This window comes from Notolepis coatsorum (genome assembly GCF_963971535.1).
Source record: "Notolepis coatsorum genome assembly, chromosome: 3".
Taxonomy (NCBI): Eukaryota; Metazoa; Chordata; class Actinopteri; order Aulopiformes; family Paralepididae; genus Notolepis; species Notolepis coatsorum.
The window spans coordinates 6,127,520-6,149,726 of NC_140167.1; the positions used below are offsets into that span (position 1 = coordinate 6,127,520).

The 22,207-nt window shown below is 42.6% G+C and overlaps 1 protein-coding gene across 1 annotated transcript in view; it reads left to right on the plus strand.

Annotated features, from left to right (window-relative positions):
- Positions 1-7,103, plus strand: part of clmna (calmin a) — a gene marked incomplete at its 5' end in the record, with an annotated part of 24,678 nt that extends 17,575 nt beyond the window's left edge. The window contains 3 exon segments of the mRNA XM_084310354.1: positions 3,276-3,351; positions 4,745-4,800; positions 5,866-7,103. Coding sequence (XP_084166480.1) covers positions 3,276-3,351; positions 4,745-4,800; positions 5,866-5,983 — 250 coding nt within the window. The 3' untranslated portion in view covers positions 5,984-7,103.
- Between the last annotated feature and the right edge of the window lie 15,104 nt (positions 7,104-22,207).

The window sequence follows — 22,207 nt, forward strand, 5'->3', positions numbered from 1 at the left end:
TTTGAGATTGGGTAAGCAATGCATACAAATATTGTAATACACTTAATTACACATTGTGCCAAGCACAAATGCTATGGGTGAGTGCAGTGTCAAGGAAATGCCATTCACGCAAATATATGCCATAGAACGTGCTAATAAACGGTAAGCGGTAAGAGTTACAGTGGTGGACTTTATAATCAAATTACCAAAAACAAGGTGCGGCTGGGTAGCGCAGTGGACTAAGCACTTGCCGCCTACCACCGCAGAGACTCTGGGATCGAATCCAGCTGTCAGCGGTACCTCCGGCCTGGTCAGTCGTCCCTACTAACACAATTATCGTCAGTGAATTGGGATGGGTAAAAAAATACAGAAAAAGCCCAAAAAGAAATTGAAAAAATAAATAATACTTTTTCTTTTTACCAAAAACTAAAACAAGTTGCCAGTCGCGATATAATGTTTCAAATCAAGGGCCATACACGTTGCCCTTCGCTCATCGATTGGTTCAGAACAACCGATATGGACAGCGACAATTAGCCTAACTCAGAGCCGTTGATAGACAATCTGCTCCGGCCTAACTAATCTCTCTCCAAATACAACGTTCTCAACATTAATGTACAAGGCATATCTCTCTCTCTCTCTCTCTATCTCTCTATCTCTATCTCTATCTCTCTCTCTCTCTCTCAGACATGGGCAGCTCTGACATAAAGATCTGGGAATTTAGCCATGTTTTTATTCTCTAGTGACTGACTGAGCTCTAGATACAAGGACTGACGTGAGACGACAGGTAAATAATAGGAATCGTACCTAATAACTTGACCTATGTGGGTCGGTCACCTGGTAGAGAGGCCCGTCAGCGCCACGGCTCGACGCAGTCACGTGACTCATTGGGTGTTGCTGATTGGCTCGAACACAATGTGTTTCAGTATGACACATGATGTATCGCTCCGCTTTTCTTTATATTGACACATTGTATTTATATTCTATATAATATACTTTGTCGCAGTTTCACAACATAGTTTTCATCAACCTTCTGCTGGGCGGAGCTGAATCCAAAACATGTCATCATTGAATAATTTTCACAAGTTGATAATAGCGTTATGGTAAAGCTACTGTATAAAAGCAAGCGGGAAATGTCTACGGACCCGATAGACTGTATCAAGTAGACATTCTGAACGCTGTGAACAAGCCACGTCATCCTGAGCGCTGTGAACAAGCCACGTCATGTCATTCTGAACAAGCGGTCGCCACATGAATATATAATGACATTAACCTAAGTATGCCGTGTAATCTCATTTTCTTATTTAACTCATTTAATCTTCATATTCTATATTAGCTAAACATGAAATGCAGTTCACTTACCCAAAACAGTCCAACGTGTAAAAACTTCCAACGGGGATACTTTCTGGACGCAGTCCTTTGAAGTCTTGACACGTTGGACCATTTCAACAATTCAATTAAACAGCCTGTCTGATTGATTGATTGATTGAAAACTTTATTAACAGATTGCAGAATCGGTACAATACAGTACAGCTCAATACACACAATTGTTAAGGGGATGCAAACCAGAGAAAGACTTTTGTCTTGTTTACATCAGGGTCCCCCATTTTCAATTCATAATGTGACTTAGACTCAGATGAAGAACCATATAAGTCCCTGTTTTCATACTTCACTATCTAAGGATGGTAAGTTAGAGTGTTGTGTTCATTCATAGTTAAAGACAGTTGAGGTTGAGTACTTTATTATCTAAAGATGGTAAGTTAGAGTGTTGTGTTCATTCATAGTTAAAGACAGTAGAGGTTGAGTACTTTATTATCTAAAGATGGTAAGTTAGTGTGTTGTGTTCATTCATAGTTAAAGACAGTAGAGGTTGAGTACTTTATTATCTAAATATGGTAAGTTAGAGTGTTGTGTTCATTCATAGTTAAAGACAGTAGATGTTGAGTACTTTATTATCTAAAGATGGTAAGTTAGAGTGTTGTGTTTGTTCATAGTTAAAGACAGTAGAGGTTGAGTACTTTATTATCTAAAGATGGTAAGTTAGTGTGTTGTGTTCATTCATAGTTAAAGACAGTAGAGGTTGAGTACTTTATTATCTAAAGATGGTAAGTTAGAGTGGTGTGTTCATTCATAGTTAAAGACAGTAGAGGTTGACTACTTTATTATCTAAAGATGGTAAGTTAGAGTGTTGTGTTCATTCATAGTTAAAGACAGTAGAGGTTGAGTACTTTATTATCTAAAGATGGTAAGTTAGAGTGTTGTGTTCATTCATAGTTAAAGACAGTAGAGGTTGAGTACTTTATTATCTAAAGATGGTAAGTTAGGGTGTTGTGTTCATTCATAGTTAAAGACAGTAGAGGTTGACTACTTTATTATCTAAAGATGGTAAGTTAGAGTGTTGTGTTCATTCATAGTTAAAGACAGTAGAGGTTGAGTACTTTATTATCTAAAGATGGTAAGTTAGAGTGTTGAGTTCATTCATAGTTAAAGACAGTAGAGGTTGAGTACTTTATTATCTAAAGATGGTAAGTTAGAGTGTTGTGTTCATTCATAGTTAAAGACAGTAGAGGTTGAGTACTTTATTATCTAAAGATGGTAAGTTAGAGTGTTGTGTTCATTCATAGTTAACCATAGATGATTCCTTGATTGTCAGTAACGACTTTCTTTAGTACGACATACGTTGATCAGATGGATTGCAATGAAATAAATGGACAATCGAGCTGGAATTAACGATAGATTCCTCTTACCTGTGGCCGATGAGTCTGGAGAAAAAATATTCCAATTATTTGATTTCGATCTGCTAGATCCAATAAACGGCGAAAGCATATTGATTCTTGCGTCTTGAAAACGATCCAATGCACAAGATAACGTAACAAGATAGCTCTGTCGGAACATTTTCCCTGATGCACAGAGCGCCACATCCGGTTTAGAGTGGAGTGCAACTCGCCCGAAATCCACCAGGCAGCGGTATTGAGGCGTTGCAATATCAGACAGAGTCCAGAGGCTCCCACAGCCTTGCTGGATGAATTATGAATGCCAATAGCGAATAAAGTTAATAACAATCATAAAAACTAGTTAACTCGTTGTTGGCGCTCAACGATTGGCGGGCAATAACGAGTTAACTCGTTCTTGGCAATTAATGTGTTATCAATTGTGTGTATTGAGCCGAACTGTATTGTACCCATTCTGCAATCTGTTAATAAAGTTTTCAATCAATCAATCAATCAATCAATGTGGGAACCGTGTGTACGGGACCAGGAGCTCTTTCCTCACAGCTGTCTGCTTGTTCTCCTCCCCAGGACTGAAGCCGGAGGCGCCATGAGTCCAGATGAAAGCCCGGTCGTCCGTCACAGACCCGGCTCCCCTGCATCCAAGGTCTGTTAACTCATTCTGCGCCAACCACGTATTATTACGTGTTTGCTCGACAACCGTTGGGCGCCAAACACATAATATTACGTTTTTGGATCGTTTTTCATTTTTTCCGATTTTACTATTCTATTCAGGTTCACGGACCTCGGTGTTACCATAGGAAATCATTCTGAGATCCCCAAAGTGCAATACCGGCCGCATCCTGCTAGGTGGCAGTATCGCCCACCCTTTGAAACCTTATTTCTCACCGTGTGTTACATTGTATATGGTTCGGGCAGAGAATTTAGACGAAGCCAAGTAAATCGCTTCATCCGACCACTTCGAAACGCATCTAGCACACTTGATCCATAAATTGTGCCAATTTATGTCCGGGACCAGATGGACATCAATACTGGAAATCGCGATCAGACAATTGGACTATTCTTTTTGGAATAACCCCTATCAAAGGTACGGACTATCTGACGTCAATTCCACCTTGATCCTACAATGATTTCATATCGATCCAGCTGATCAGCGTGTGTGGTGTTCAAAACGAATGCCGTTACTGGCTATCAAAGCATCAAAAAACGACCCCCACCCCCTTTCATGCATTAATGATGAAACATAATACCTAGTATATACATTTGATTTGGAAATAGTAGCGTGTCCAGGCAAGAAACGCCAACGATTATAGCAGAATTCACGTAGCGCTCCATAACTCAGCTTTTCAGGAATTAGCCCGGATCACTCCTAAACTACACAATATTGACCACGGGATAACACGTGAACGTATACGTGAAAAAAAGTTCTCTTTTTTTGCATGTTCGACTGGAGAAAGTGACTGTCAAATGACTATAGTATTGTCTCCATAGCTATAATATAGAATATAGATATAGCTCTACAAACAAGGTGACGCACCCCTATCTTTAAAGTGTGGCATAGCTAGAACGGGACAAGGCTAATCCCTGGCGCTGAATGAGTTAAAAGTTTGTACCTCATTAAGTCTGCATTGTACCTCATTAAGTCTTTCACTGTACGTAGATTGTACTTAGGTTGTAGCTTAGTTGTATATTCTCAGGGGCTCATACAGAACAAAGCATTTCACTGTAAAGTACATGTACGTTTATGTGTGACAAATAAAAAACAAACTTTTTTTTTTTATTTTTTTTTTTTTTTTTTTTTTTTTTTTTTTAAGTCTTTATTTCGAACATGCAATGAATACAACAAACAATAACAAAAAAGAAAAACAACTCAATCTGCATGTTCGAAAAGGAGTAGGAAGAAGTATACACTTATTTAATCCTACCCCTTTTCCACTACTCAAATGAGTGTACTATTCAAACTTGAAAAACTTGAAACCTTTAAGGGGATAATATCGGACAGAATAAAGCCTCATCGTGTTGTCTTCTCTGCCACTCAGGACAATCAAACCAAAGTGTCGAGCAGCAAGACTCACAGCAACAACTTTGATCTTGGGTAAGTGTGTGATTAGGTGTGTGATTAGGTGTGTGATTAGGTGTGTGATTAGGTGTGTGTGTGTGATTATGTGTGTGATTAAGTGTGTGATTAGGTGTGTGATTAAGTGTGTGTGAGAGTGTGTGATTAAGTGTGTGTGAGTGTGATTAAGTGTGTGTGTGAGAGTGTGATTAAGTGTGTGAGAGTGTGTGATTAAGTGTGTGTGTGTGATTAAGTGTGTGTGAGAGTGTGATTAAGTGTGTGTGAGTGTGTGATTAAGTGTGTGTGTGTGTGTGTGTGTGTGTGTGTGTGTGTGTGTGTGTGTGTGTGTGTGTGTGTGTGAGTGTATGATTAAGTGTGTGTGAGAGTGTGTGATTAAGTGTGTGTATGTGTGTGATTAAGTGTGTGTGAGAGTGTGTGCCTCACTTTAGGGTGTGTTGCCTTGTAGGGTGTGTTGCCTTGTAGGGTGCGTTGCCTTGTAGGGTGTGTTGCCTTGTAGGGTGCGTTGCCTTGTAGGGTGTGTTGCCTTGTAGGGTGTGTTGCCTTGTAGGGTGTGTTGCCTTGTAGGGTGTGTTGCCTTGTGGTTACTCAATGGGCACAGCAATGGAGGTCCATGGCAATAGCTCGTTCACCTGGCTCTGTGTGTGCGTGTGTGTCTTTGCATATTTTACGACAGACTGTTGCCACTGTGTGTGTAGATCTATCCGTGTGACATCAGAGCGGTGATGAAATGAGTGTCTGGGACATCAGGAGATTTGAGGAACAAAAGATGATCTATAATAATCTATAATCTATGTCAGTGGCTCAGGAGGTAGAGCAGTCGTCTGGTAATCCCGGAGGTTCCCGGTTTGATTCCCGCTCCTCTCTCTCTACTGTGTCTCTACTGTCACTGAGACGCTCCACTGTAGCAGTCGGGGGTTAAATGGATCCAGTCGCCGACCGTCAGAAGCAGCTAGTTTCTGTGTAAATGTATTTACTTAATGTGTCTCTCTGTGTGTGTCTCTCTCTCTCTCTCTCTCTCTCTCTCTCTCTCTCTCTCTCTCTCTCTCTCTCTCTCTCTCTCTCTCTCTCTCTCTCTCTCTCCAGCACGAAGGAGAGGGAGGAGCTAGCTGTGCTGCTGCTGTTGTGGCTGCTGCTCTACTGCCTCTGGGTTCTGCCTCAGATCGACTTCAGCTTCAGCCTGCTGTTCAACCTGGACCACTGAGCACACACACACACACACACACACATACACACACCTATACACACATACACACACTAGGGGTGGGCGTGAGTAATCGATTGATCGATTGGCTATGAGAAAACTCGATCTTAAATTATTTACTAGGATGCACTTTTTTACGATGCCAGCTTTGTGAGAATTCGTTGTAGCCAGCTAGCGTTGATGCTATTCAATGCTATCAACATTAGCTAAATAGCTAACCAACGAAATACAATGACAGTACCCAACTAACGTTAATGCCATTGAGAATGTATAACATAGCTAAGACACACAATAACGTTAATACAATTACATGCATCATTGTTTACAATGAACGGGTGGGGCTAGTGACCGAAAGGACTGAACACGGACAAGTTAAACATCAATTAATTTAATACAACAGGTTGTTTCGAGCCGCGCTGTCGTGCCTACGCACCACAGGGCTATTCTATTATATGCGGCTTTGACACGCTGCCGATTAAAATCAGCATACTCTTCCTCCTCATCGTCGATTGCCCGTAGCTGCATCTAGCGTTAGCTAACGTTACAACTAACCTAAAGTTAGTTGTTCACCAACAATCTCGACATTTGTTTTAGCGTCAGCTCAAAAACACAGAACCGGACGACACAAGTTGTCCGCTCATAGATAGGTTCCGCTAGCGATAATAACAACAATACTTACGGTCGGGGGGGTTTCAAAATAAGAGAGCAAAGTCTAGAACGCCGGAAAAGACGTTTATTTTGTACAGCGTTTTCCTCCACGAGTAAACGATCACTACTCGAGTACATCATGCGATCAATCGATCTGGATTTGTTTGTAAAATGCCCATCCCTAATACACACACACATATATATATACACACATATACACACATATATACACAGACACACATATACACACACATATATACACATATACACACATATATATACACACACATATACATATACAAACACATATATACATATACACACACACATATATACACATACACACACATTTATATACATATATACACACTCATATACACACACATTTATATATACATACATTATACACACATATATACATATACACTAGGGCTGACCTCGACTAAGGACTTGTATAGTCGACTTTGATTGGCCGAAATTTGCCGATAGTCGACTGATAGTCGACTACCCCCCCCCCCCCCCCCCCCCCAATGCAAAAACTAAAAGAAATATTCAAATTATTATTATTATTATTTTTGTATCATTCCATTTGGGCTGTGGGGGGTGCTTAATGTCTGAAGGAGTCTGTACATATACTGTACGCACACACGTACATATTCACACATAGTCAAATAAGATTTTACTATAAACAACTCACTCCCGTATACAGATGTACACACAGGCCCAGCGTGGCTCTATCTGACACTGGTCACAACTACTTTCATTACCTTTTATGTCCAAGAGAGAGGACATTTTAAGACATTTATTATTATTATATTTTTTAAATAATGACAGTGATTGAGCTTAACCCTTTCACTAACACACTACATACGTTTAAACCTTTCACTACCACACGACTGTGGTAGTGAAAAGGGGTTAAACGTCTGTCGTGTGGTAGTGAAAGGGTTAATACAGTTTAGCTTTTGGGCTTTTTTTGATGTGGCTTGAATCGATATGCTTCTATCGTAAAGACACTATATAACTTTGTATGTTTCTTTTATAATCTATTGCTGCACACACAACACAGAGAGAGATTGTTTTAAGATTGTAAGAATGTACTGCAGCCGCGTGTTGTTATGGATGTAGTTTTGTGCAAATGACGTATGGATGTCCAGTGGCCTCTGTGCCGTGTATAGCCCGCTGAAAGAGATCATTTATAGGCCTTTGTAAATTCACACATGACACGAAGAACCGAGGCCGACAGGAAGTGAGAACATGTCACTTCCTGTGAGCGATGAACTTGGAACTAGTACTTTGAAGCGTGATTTATGCTAACACCGGCAAGGTGGTCTGACTGCTGCTGGCTCCTCCCAGATGTCTCTCGTCGGCCCCTTCAGCTACTAATTGGTTAGCTAATGATTGATAAAGATGGTGAAATGCCAGCCGGCGGTGTTGTCATGTGCTAACTAAGTTCGCTAGCCAGCTAATGTTCTGTATGACGGATTGACGGACCAAAGGCACAGGCATGCGTCTTCACTCGGTCCCCCTTGCTTTGTTACCAGAGCTAACGTTAGCTAGCTTCATAGATGTAATGTTAGCTAGCTTCATAGAGCTAAAGTTAGCTAGCTTCATAGAGCTAACGTTAGCTAGCTTCATAGATGTAATGTTAGCTAGCTTCATAGAGCTAAAGTTAGCTAGCTTCATAGAGCTAAAGTTAGCTAGCTTCATAGAGGTATGCCTAATGTTAGCGAGCTAGCTTGTTTCATATTTAATTTCCAACCTGTATGAGGTCACCCTCATTTACAGCAACGACACAGATACAAGACACAGTTGTCAGCAAATTCATACACGTCATTCATAGGCTCAACAAAATAACAATAGAATCAGGTAAGACAGTTACAAGTCAACACAATGGTCTGAGATCATATTCTTTTAATTCAGTGAGAATTCTATCTATGAGAAGAATATCTATAATGTTAGCCGACAAGCTGAGGAGGAGACATTGTTTACAACTGTAGCTTCACCTCAATTTTCATTGGAATAACCTTTGCATAGACACTGCCGCCTGATTGGTGAATAGATGTGTAGCCGACAACATACGCCTGCACAGCTACTGCCCCCTATTGGCTCACAGAACCAGGGGGGCCCGCGAGGGACATCTGCAGTCGGGACAGCTTCTCAAATCTGGCAGGGCTCCGTACGGAAAGGGACGCGCGGTAGTTTACGGAGACTTTTCCCCCCGCCCCCAGGGAAGCATAACGGGGTATGTCGTCTGCCGCACACCCGACGACCGCTCGCCTCGGTCTGAACCGGTACGGGGCGGTTACAACCAGTTTTCGATCTGGACCGGTACGGGGCGGTTACAACCAGTTTTCGATCTGGACCGGTACGGGGCGGTTACAACCAGTGTTTGGTCTGAACCGGTACGGGGCGGTTACAACCAGTGTTTGGTCTGAACCGGTACGGGGCGGTTACAACCAGTGTTGGGTCTGAACCGGTACGGGGCGGTTACAACCAGTGGTCGATCTGGACCAGTACGGGGCGGTTACAACCAGTGTTGGGTCTGGACCGGTACGGGCGGTTACAACCAGTGTTCGGTCTGAACCGGTACGGGGCGGTTACAACCAGTGTTGTAACACTCGAGTCCGAGTCCTCGACTGATTTTCAGGACTCGTGGCTCGACTTGAACTTGAGCACTGATGACTCGGTCGGACTCGACTGCATTCGGACTCGGAAGGTGCAGACGAGGACTCGGACTTGTTCATTGATAAATACAGTTTTTTTTTTTTTTTTTATTTATATATATAGGCCCTAATCATTTGGCATAAGATATTGACGGCTAGTACATTTGTTTGGCTATTGTGTCACAAAGTAAATAAACTCCCTTTTGAAACGGTGACCGCTGTGTCATTTATGTTTCATGTAGACCTTTTTTTATTATTTGTACGTGAGCTCTTTGACTGCCAGAGCGGAGGTGACTCAACCTCGATGACTCGGGTAATGGGGCCTCGACTCGGACCCTTCTTTGGTGACTCGGACTTTGACTCAAACTCGAACACTGGGGACTCGAGACTCAGAGATTTAGTGACTCGACTACAACACTGGTTGCAACATTCAGGGGTTCGTTCCGCGCGCGCGATGCTAGAGGCTCTGAACGGGGGTGCGATATCACACCCCTCAGAACAGGACCCCTCAGAACAGAACCCCTCAGAACCTGACCCCTCAGAACCGGACCTGATCAGAACCCTGCCGGATTGAGCATAAATCACTCTTAAAAGAGCCAAGTGACTCGTGAGAGCTTGGTGATTAATAGGAGAGTGTGTGTGTGACACACTTTTAAACACAGTCTGTAAGCTGCCAAAGATACAATGTACAGGTGCATCTCAATGAATTAGAATATTGAGGAGATATATCGGTTGCCTCCACGCCGCATTGATTGATGCAACAGGAGCCCCGACCAAGTACTCAGTGCATATACTTTTCAGTAGGCCGACATTTCTGTAATATATTTTTCAAATTTTCTCAGATACAGAATTGTGGGTTTTCATTAGCTGTAAGCCATAATCCTCTAAATTGAAAGAAATAAAGGCTTGAAATATTTCACCCTGTGTGTAATGAATCTATATAATATTACGATTTTCACTTTTTGAATTGAATTACTGAAATAAATCAACTTTTCCTGGATATTCTAATAATGCGTTGAGATGCACCTGTACGGAGAACCACAACTAACTAACCACACGACGCGCCACAAGCCTGATATATAATGTAATATCATTTTTAACACGTGTGTGAAATGTAGTGACAACAACAGTCTTGTAATACTATAGGCCTGCATTACCACGGGACCTATATATTGTACAGTTAGTTGACACAAAATGAGTATTTGTAATTCCATGCGTCATAAAGGCACATGGATGGATTTTTAAGACAACGATTGATTTCCGACAGATGTTTTAAGATGTGATCCCGTCCGCGGAAAAAAGAGAACTCCTTTCTAACCAAGTGGTTTTATGATCTTCTTGTGAAGGAAATGTCAGTGATGATGATGATGAAACACACGACGACGATGAAGACGTTATTATTTTGAACACATTTCGGTCATGTTTACAGTTCAGCCGGTCGACTCCCGAACAAGCACAACAATGTCTTCCACTGACCAAGACACGTTTACTCCGCCGCTGTCTGGCTCTGAGAAGGACTCGACCTGGTGAAGTCTCTGCTACGGAGAGACTCTGCCCCTTCTAACCTGTTTCAAAAAGCACCGTTTTTAAAGTGCAATAAAATGATGTTTTAAACTCTTGCTTGTTGTGTCCTGTGTCCCGGTTCATTTCTCAGGCGACCGCAAGATAGAATAGAAGTAGGATAAGAAGTACTTTATTGATCCCGAGGGAAAGTCAGCACCAGCGCAGATCGCTGGTCACAGTAAACATTTAGGAGGTCAAAAGTCAATATACAGTCCTGCGTGATTTCAAGATGATTTCAACCGAACCGACAAAGCATTTCAGACTTTGAGTAGTATAAATGTAGCGGTTCAGACTTTCAGTAGTATAGATGTAGCGTTTCAGACTTTCAGTAGTATAGATGTAGCGTTTCAGACTTTCAGTAGTATAAATGTAGCGGTTCAGACTTTCAGTAGTATACAGGGACGTGCACAGGACTTTAAATTATCTTTATTAGTGTTTTTCACAGCTTTTTCTGGCCACGCAGGACCGACAGAGGAGAGAGGGAGGACATGCGGCAAATGGCCACCGGGACTGGGAATTGAACCCGGGGCGACCGCTTTGCGACTCAGCACGCTATGTGGTGTGCTACTGGAGCACTTTAGAGGGGCAGGTGCTCAAAGGCTGAAAAGGGCACTATACCTGTGTGTGTTTTTAAGGGCCCTTTTCGGGCGGGGGGGGGGGCCCTTTTTATGCTTTTTGGGGGGTTTTGGTGATCAAATATTGAATATTGAACTATAATAATCAGTGCAGGAGCTCACTTATCCTTGAAAGACACTTTTATCACTGACTTAAAAGGCCCATACATCTCCATAAATGTTCAGGGGGGAGGGAATAAGTGCTTACCCTACAGACCCCAAGAAGTGCTGTATATTCTGTATTGTTTAATATAAATGCATTTTTTATTCCAATCCCGATTTGTATTTGAGATTCCCAAATCCCATCGGACTTGACTTCTTCGTGTCCCTCAATGAGGGTAATATCAGCATTCAACGGTATGCGCCACAGCGGTTTCTATCATCATCATCATCACCACCCACACTTATGCATAAAATATAGGTCCGCGGAGAGGCACGCTGAGGAGGGCGTGCAAACTGCAACGGAATATGGGGCATCTCTCTCTCTTTACCTAATATTTTGATTATATCCTGACATTTTTCAGTTGGAAGGGCAGTCTATGGTAAAATAAAAATATATAAATATTTGTTTTTAAAGGGCATTTTTTTATGAGGCTCAAAAGGGCAGGTGCTCAAGCACCCCTTCGGCTCTATGTGTGCACGTGCCTGGTGGTATAGTTGTAGTGTTTCAGACTTTCAGTAGTATGTAGCGTTTCAGACTCAGACTCTAAAAGAGCACCTACGGGAGACTGCAATCCGAAACTGGACCCTGTAAATGTCCAAACCCAACCTCCTCCAATGTACAGTCCCCCCCGCCTACCCAATTGTGTGTATTGAGCTGTACTGTATTGTACCCATTCTACAATCTGTTAATAAAATGTTCAATCAATCAATCAAGTAGTATAAATGTAGCGTTTCAGACTTCTGTATCTGAACTGCTGAACTGCTCCTGATTCTTCTCCTCAAATATTCCATATCTTGGTTATTACCGCCATCTAGAGGGAAGAACGTGCCACTGTCACCAGCTCAAAGACCACAGATGTTGTAGCACTCCCACTTTGTGTTCTCCTCTTTCAACTGAAACGCACACACACACACACACATTCACATACTTTCACCCCCCCCCCCCAATCCTCCCCTGTTTATTTATTTTGTACATGGCTGTGCAAGTGTTTGTTTGTTATTTGCTTATGTGTATGATTCTTAACTGTTTTTATTTTGTTATTGGTGTATATGTATGTATGTATGTATGTATGTATGTATGTATGTATGTATGTATGTATGTATGTATGTATGTATGTATGTATGTATGTATGTATGTATGTATGTATGTATGTATGTATGTATATATGTATATGTATGTCATAAATGTCTGGATGTAACAGTACTGTATATCTGTATGTTGTGTATGTCATAAATGTTATGATGAATTGAAAATGGGCGACCCTGATGTAAACAAGACGAAAGTCTTTCTCTGGTCTGCATACAATTGTGTGTATTGAGCCGTACTGTATTTGTACTTGATTGATTGATTGAACATTTTATTAACAGATTGCAGAATGGGTACAATACAGTACGGTTCAATACACACAATTGTTAAGGGGATGCAGACCAGAGTCCCCCATTTTCAATTCATCATAACATATGACATACATGACATACAGATAGACAGTACTGCTACATCTATACATTTATGACATACCAGATCTACAAATATACAGTACTGTTTGTGATACAAAAATAGTCTAAAAAAAGAGTATATACATTTGAGGGGGAAGAAACTGTACATTGGAGGAGGTTGGGTGGGGGGGGGGGACTGTACATTGGAGGGGGTTTGGTTTGGACATTTACAGGGACCAGTTTCGAATTGCAGTCTCCCGTAGGTGCTCTTTGAGAGTAGTTTTGAAAGTGGCTAGTGATTCACATTCCTTTACAGCTGTGGGTAGGGCGTTCCACATTGATGTGGCATAATTGCTAAACGTGTTTAGTCCCTTGTCTGAGCCGAATCTGGGTTTAACATGATTTGTGGAGCTCCCTCTGGTGTTGTGGTTGTGGTATTCACTGACATTTGGGAAGTATTTTGACATGTACATGGGTACCTTAGTCATATAGTGTATCTTGTAGACCAGGCCCATTGCAAGTTGCTGTACTCTGTCGTCTACTCTAAGCCATCCTAGGTTGTCAAAGTGGGCAGGGGTGAGGTGGGTTCTAGAGTAAGGTCAAGCAGTAGTCTGACCAGTTTGTTTTGTGATGTTTGTAATCTTGTTTTTAGTGCCTTCATTTGAGGTGCTTTGGTACCATGAGGTGCAAGCATACTAGTCATAGTACCCTTGAATGAGTGCTCCTGTCAGAGTCTTCAGGGTATTCTTGTTTACCAGTTTATCATGAATTGAAAATGGGGGACCCTGATGTAAACAAGATGAAAGTCTTTCTCTGGTCTGCTGCATCCCCTTAACAATTGTGTGTATTGAGCCGTACTGTATTGTACCCATTCTGCAATCTGTTAATAAAATGTTCAATCAACCAACCAACGAACTAGATTCTTGTACCGGATCTCCTCTCTGGTAAACAAGAATACCCTGAAGACTCTGGCAGGAGCACTCATTCAAGGGTACTATGACTATGCGTGCACCTCATGGTACCAAAGCACCTCAAAGGCGCTTAAAACAAAATTACAAACATCACAAAACAAACTGGTCAGACTACTACTTGACCTGAACCCCAGAACCCACCTCACCCCTGCCCACTTTGCCAACCTAGGATGGCTTAGAGTAGACGACAGAGTACAGCAACTTGCAATGGGCCTGGTCTACAAGATACACTATACGACCGGGGTGCCCATGTACATGTCAAAATACTTCCCAAAGGTCAGTGAATACCACAACCACTACACCAGAGGAAGCTCAACAAATCATGTTAAACCCAGATTCGGCTCAAACAAGGGACTAAACACGTTTCGCAATTATGCCACAACAATGTGGAACGCCCTACCCAAAGCTGTAAAGGAATGTGAATCCCTGCCCACATTCAAAACCGCCCTTAAAGAGCACCTACGGGAGGCTGCAATTCGAAACTGGCCACCGTAAATGCCCAAAACCCCCACCACCTCCTAATAGACAGTCTCCTCCCCACCGCATGTATATATTCCCTCGCCGCCGTATGTATATTTCCCTCCCACCCACCCACCCCCTCCTAATGTACAGTCCCCTCCCCATCATATGTATATACTCTATCAGGATCTAGGGGTAACAGTACTGTATATTTGAATACCGCCTATGTCACAAATGTATCAGTACTAAATACCTATATGTCCCTATGCCATAAATGTCATGTATGTTGTGTATGTCATAAATGTCTATATGAATTGAAAATGGGGGACCCTGATGGAAACAAGACAAACGTCTTTCTCAGGTCTGCATCCCCTTAACAATTGTATGTATTGAGCCGTACTGTATTGTACCCATTCTGCAATCTGTTAAATAAAGTTTTCATTCATTCATTCATTCATTCAGCTCTACAAATCATGTGAAACCCAGATTTGGCTCAAACAAGGGACTAAACACGTTTCGCAATTATGCCACATCAATGTGGAACGCTCTACCCAAAGCTGTAAAGGAATGTGAATCACTACCCACTTTCAAAAACTCTCTCAAAGAACAACTACGGGAGACTGCAATTCGAAACTGGCCCCTACAAATGTCCTAACCCAGTTGTACAGTAAAGACCAAGTATGGCTTTGTCAGTATTCCAAAGTACAGTGTCCCCCCCCCCCCCCCACCTCCAATGTACAGCCCCACCCAACCCCACCCCAACTACCCAACCTCCTCCAATGTACAGTTTCTATGTCAAATGTATGTCAGTATTACAATGTACAGTGTACAGTGCCCCCCCCCCTACCCCCCCCCCCCCCCTCCAATGTACAGCCCCACCCAACCCCACCCCACCTATACCCAATCTCCTCCAATGTACAGTTTCTATGTCAAATGTATATACACTCTTCTTCTGGATTTTTTTTGTATCACAAACAGTACTGTATTTGCAAATCTGGTATGTCATGAATGTATAGATGTAGTAGGCCTACTGTCTATCTGTATGTCGTGTGTGTCATATGATGAATTGAAAATGGGGGGCCCTGATGTAAACAAGACGAAAGCCTTTCTCTGGTCTGCTGCATCCCCTTAACAATTGTGTGTATTGAGCCGTACTGTATTGTACCCATTCTGCAATCTGTTAATAAAAATGTTCAATCAATCAATCAATCAAACGAGCAGCGACGCACGTGGTGGTATTTCGGACGTCGAGACTAACGCTACTAACGCAGTTGACGTAAGTAAGTTAGTGTGTTTGCGTTGAAGGCCCGTCAGGTGAAGGAAGCGGCACCAACACCAGGGAACCACCACCGGCACCAGAAGAAGGAGGGGACGGGAAAAAGACGAACGAACACAACCATTTTTAAGTCAAGAAGACGGCCAAATAAACAAGTTACCTCTGGTGAGACAACACGTTACAGTGAGAGACTACAATGTGGCGCTTCTTTAAGGTGTCGGCCTTGTGTTGGCTATAGCCGTTAGCTCGTTAGCTGCTAGCTAGCGGGCTAACGTGTTAGCTCACCAGCTCATGCTGCATGCTGTGGCACCTCGAACCGTGTGTGTTATTATTTACCCGCTGCACATTCTGTCTTCCTGACACGACAGCTTGTCAATAAGCACCATATTATTGTAATATATAGAGACAATAGAAACGAGTGTTTAATGGTGTTTTTTTTTTTTATAGCGAGAGCTTTCTCTGCTTCTTGTCCCCCAGTTAGCTTAACGCATGAGGAGGCTCCCTTCTGCTGGGACTCTGTTCAGTTTGGGTTCGAAACCGACTATTATTACACATCAAAATCCACTAGACTCAACCCCGTTAATGTCATTTATAAAGTGTGACTTAACGGTGGTTTTGTAACTCGTTTAAACGGCGAGCTGTAACCGAATGGACGTGTTGCAGGCTGTCAGTCAGGCTAACTTAGGTCAGCGACACACAAAAGGCCATTGACTTTTCGAAGGCATCGCTGTTGTTGTTTATTAAAGTAATGATCTGGGTCTCGTTTGACACATTTGTTTGTCGCCGACATGCATGCAGCTGCAAGATGGTGTTGTTGTAACATCTCAAACCCTGTCTTGAAGATGGCTAAGACGCTGGCCAGCTTGGTTAGTGTTCTGTTCTGCAGCATGGTCTCTGTCTGGTGGTGACTACAGGCTGCAGGTGGCAAAGCTTAGCAGACAGGATACTAAGTCCGCTTTAGCTAGCAGATATATACATGGGGAAGGAACCTTATGGATGGTGTAACAATAGCTCGACATTTTGTGAGCTCCCGAAAGCCTTTTTGAGATTTAATCTTGGACTGCATCTGAGACAGTCAGGACAGGCATGCTAACTCACACAACCCAGGTCATCATGCATCTGGAGTCTGTTGTCATGAATCACTATGAATTGAAAATGGGGGACCCTGATGTAAACAAGACACACTTTCTCTGGTCTGCATCCCATTAACAATTGTGTGTATTGAGCCGTACTGTATTGTACCCATTCTGCAATCTGTTAAATAAAGTTCATTCATTCATGATTACTCAAACATAATGGTGGAAGGTCTGGTCTGGTGCCTGACCTGTTAACTCGTTCTGGCTCAGCGGTTGAACTTCAGCATCGAGTTAAATAGAATAAAATATAGAAGAACCATATAAGTCAATTTTAGAAATGGTTTGGACAGTCCTCCATGTATTTGCAGTTGTGAAGTTAATCATCATGCTTAATTCACACTTGGAGTGTGAATGTGATATATCACAAGAGACTACTCCACCTCTACTGTCTTTAACTATGAATGAACACAACACTCTAACTTACCATCTTTAGATAATAAAGTACTGAACCTCTACTGTCTTTAACTATGAATGAACACAACACTCTAACTTACCATCTTTAGATAATAAAGTACTGAACCTCTACTGTCTTTAACTATGAATGAACACAACACTCTAACTTACCATATTTAGGTAATAAAGTACTCAACCTCCTCTACTGTCTATGAACGAAAACAACACTCTTAACTTACCATCCTTAGACAATAAAGTTTGAAAACATTGTTCCTCTGAAACTTAAAACTGACTTATATGGCTCTTCGCCCGAGGTCCTCTATTGTTGGTGCATTGTTGTTTCTCCAGCTCTCTGATTGGCATTCATGAATCAAGGGAGTCGATGGTCTGAAATTATAGTATTTTTTTTAAACCACAATAATAGTAGTCGCTCCCGGAGCAAACCAGGAACCCAGAGCCCAAATGACTCCTGCCTCCCTGTCTAGTACAAGAAGTCCCTCAGGGGAAACCACTGTGGGACTTGTGTATGACGTTGGCAAATGCAGCAGTTCGGTGTCAGCCTGGCCAGGCTGTGTTCTTACCTAACAGTGGCCAAGCATGTGATGAACAGCCAGGCTGTGTGCATTATATTACATTAAGATGTATTGTCATCATACAGCACAAATACAGTACAATGAAAAGAAGTTTGGCATCCAACCAGAGTGCAAATGTAACGGTAAAGTGCAACAGTAATATACAATGTACAGGTGATTCAACTGGATATCAAATATATAAATTGGTACTACTGCGTAATAGTGCTAATCAGATGTATGTACAGAGTTGTAGTATTAATAAGTACAGTGATACAGGTATAAAGACACTATGGTAGTAAGTCATACTGGCCAGCAGCCTAACTAGTAGAGATATGTACAGATATAGATATAGTATTAATATGTACAGTGATACAGGTATAAAGACACTATGGTAGTAAGTCAAACTGGCCAGCAGTGTAACTAGTAAGAGTAGGTAAGGGATATGTACAGAATAGATATAGTATCAGATATGTATAGGCCTGCCACGATAACACATTTTGCTGGGCGATTAATTGCCCCCGAAAATATCGCGATAAGCGATATTATTGCGACCGGTTAGAGAAATTTTTTTTTAGACATTTATTTCCCCAAACTTTTATTTTGAAGCCCACCGCTCCGTCTTTTCCGGTGTTTTAGACTTTTCCCCGGCGCTGCACCTGGACCCTAGTCAGCAGCCCTCACTCATGCGATGTAAACCAGGGACTCGAATACGCATGTTGTTGTTGTTGTTGTAGGATATTGATGCCAAGAGCTATCTGTAGCTACTGCTGGATGGCGTTGGGACAACGCCTCAGTGAACTATTTAGTTTACTGCGACATTTCGTAGTGACTAGTTACCTAGCCAACGGAGGTATTATGCACTGGACTATTGCTGGAGGATTTGTTGATGTCGGGAGCTATCCGTAGCTAGCCGGCTGGATAACGTTACACAATGCCTCGTGTATTAAACTAAGTGAATAGTTGACTGGGTCATTTTGTAACGGTAGCTAACGTTATCTCACGAAGGTCCCACACTGACTAGACTAACGTCACGGTGAGACAATAGCCTCTGTTTACATGCAGGCATTAGCAGCAGCAGCAGTGCTAACTAACGTTACATAGTTACAGAAACAGAAACAGGTGGGGAGGGGGTAGCAGCAGCAGTGCGCGGTGCGCGCTGCATGTCTGTGCTGAGACAGCGAGTGAGAACTCCGCTAAAGAATTGGATCATGATTTTCGGTTTTCACATGACTATTTGATAGCCCGTCACACGGCGCTCAGACGTCTCAGTGGGAGGCGCCAAACGTAAAAACTGAGCAGGAGCAACACTATTGAGAAATGTAGTTAAGCTATGTGGCGTTGCCCCACGGAGCTCCTGTGCTACTGCTCTGTAGTAAAGCCAGCGGCCCGCCTCCCAACACGGACAGTGACTGACAAGGGGCACTGGTTCCGCCTCATTAAAACAAACGCGCAAATAGCAATTAATCGCGCCCGTCAAAATCATTGCATTAATTTTAATTATCGCGGCAATTAATCGATTTATTGCTTATCGCGGCAGGCCTAGATATGTACAAATATACTACAGATTAGGGATGCCCCGATCGATCGGCCACCGATCGTTATCGGCCGATAATCAGTATAAATATGTGATCGGTGATAATGCTTTATTTTCGCCGATCGTCAAAACCGATCTCACTCGCTCGTCTCGCTGAGTTCTGTCTCAGACACCGGGAGCTGTGCGGCGTCTGCTCCTCCCTCCAGCCCCTCCTGCGCGCATGTAAACACGGGTCTAGTAGTCTAGTCTAGTGTGACGGGAGGACGGTGTCTCCCTGAGCTAACGTTAGCTGCTACCGTTACAAAATGACCCAGTCAACCATTCACTTCCAGTCCAATACATGATGAGGCATTGTCTAACCGAACGGTATCTAGCCGGCCAGCTACCGATAGCTCCTGACATCAACAAACGCTCCAGCAAACTCTAGTAGAGACGTGTATGATACCTCAGCTAGCTCATGTTAGCTGACGCCAGCTCACTGTTCAAAACGAAATGTCCCACTGAACTAAATAGTTCACAGAGGCGCTGTATCAATGTTATATAGCCGGCCAGCAGTATCCACAGATAGCTCCTGATATCAATGTTTTATAACACTCATTCGATGCGTATTCGAGCTGAGGGCATGTTGTTGAATATGATCAATAGGGTCCAGCTGCACCTCCGGAGAATCCTGGCCGTAGCTGCAGGCTACTCGAGTATAGGGTCTAGCTGCAGCTCCGGAGAATCCTGGCCGTAGCTGGAGGCTACTAGAGTACACACAGACAGTGGAGCTTGTTGCGTGGTGGCGATTTCTCGCAGATAATACAAGTACAAGTCTAATTATATAATATATATATTTTATAAAAACATTTTTTTTACCGGTATATAAAATAATTTTACATTTTTTTTAATCAAAAACGATCTGTATCGGCCGATATGGCTCACGACGATCGGTGATCGGTATCGGTGGCAAAAAACGTGATCGGGGCATCCCTACTACAGATATAGATATATTATCTACAGATATGTAAAAGGATTGTATGCAGGTATGTACACGGATGGAAGAATAATAGAGCATGGCTCAACTTTGACTTAGTGAATAGTTCAAACATCTGAATTCATAGATAGATAGATATCTGATGGAATAGCGATGATGAGATTTGCATTGTTGAATATTCAGTCAGTGAAAAGGAGTTAACATAAACGACGGATAGATGGTTGCCGCTTAATGGCTGGTGAGCTGGCCAGCTCTTTAGTGTTCCAGGTGGGAGCTGCCAGAGCGAACGTTAGCCTTGCGCTTGGCAAGGTAATGTTTAGCCTACCGATTGAAAGTAAATACAGGACCAAATGCAAATAATCATGCAGGGTAATTACAACCACTGACTTATGGTGAATGAACTACTGAAATTGATCTTGGGCCGCGCTCTGCATCTGTGCACTCAGGCAAAAGTAAATGATGAAAACGCAAGCTTTCAAAGATGAGTTGACTCTCTCCCTCTCTCCCACCCCATCTGTGTGTACTCACTCACTCACTCACTCACTCACTCACTCACTCACTCACTCACTCACTCACTCACTCACTCACTCTCACACACACAGCCCTTTCACACCGGCAGGGCTCCGTGCCGGTTCCCGAACCTAATCTTGAACCGGCCGGCGTGTTCAGACCGTAAATAATTGGTTCGGAACGTGAAAAGTCGTTTCTCAGCTGGAACCGAAAAATAGTTGGTTTTTCCCTTGCGAATCGTGACATCATCACCAGTGGGCGTGTCATATTCTAGGCTCTGAAGACAAGCGAAAACGGCGAACAGCAGAGGTTCGGTATTGCACTCAATCGATCCATTCAACAGGAAGCGATTTGCGACTGATCTCAAAATGAGATTAGATTCAAATGTATTGTTATTATACAGCACAAGTACAATACACCACCATCCAACCAGAGTGGATAAATAAATGCTCCAGGAATAAATATGTGTGTAAGCTATGTAGCGTTGCTACTGCCCCACGGAGCTCCCGTGCTGTACTCTGTAGTAACGCCAGCGGCCCACCTCCCCACACGGAGAGTGACTGACGAGAGGTACTGGTTCCGCCTCATTAAAACAAACGCGCAAATGGCAATTAATCGCGCCCGTCAAAATCATTGCATTCATTTGAATTATCGTGCCGATTAATTGATTTATTGATTATCGCGGCAGGCCTAGTCGTGTTACTTCACAGTACAAATACGTGAGTCCTCTGCTGTGGTTGTGAGTATCCTTTATTAGCTTAACTCCATAGCAACATCACACAGGTGTATCTCTCTGGATCTGGTAGAAGAAGCAGAAACACATTCACATCATTAGGCTATGTCAGAAAACCCAAACAAAACGTATTTCTCACACGTTGCTCTACCTCTGATACTCATCGGAGCCCATATGAGCGTGGAAACTTGAATGAATGAAAACTTAACAGATTGCAGAATGGGTACAATACAGTACGGCTCAATACACAATTGTTAAGGGGATGCAGACCAGAGAAAGACGTGTCGTTTGTCTTGTTTACATCAGGGTCCCCCATTTTCAATTCATAGTGACATTTATAATAATAATAATAACTTTATTTGTATAGCACTTTTCATACAGAAGTTGCAGTTCAATTTATGACATACACATGATGACATCATGACATTTATGAATGTAATCTAACTGCTACACACTGTACTTGTGCTGCATGACGACAAGTTGACGACACACTTGAATGTAATCTAACTGCTACCAGAGGAAAGCTCTTTAGCTCAGCCTCTCGGCCGACCCCGCTCTGAACGACCCCCGGCCTCCC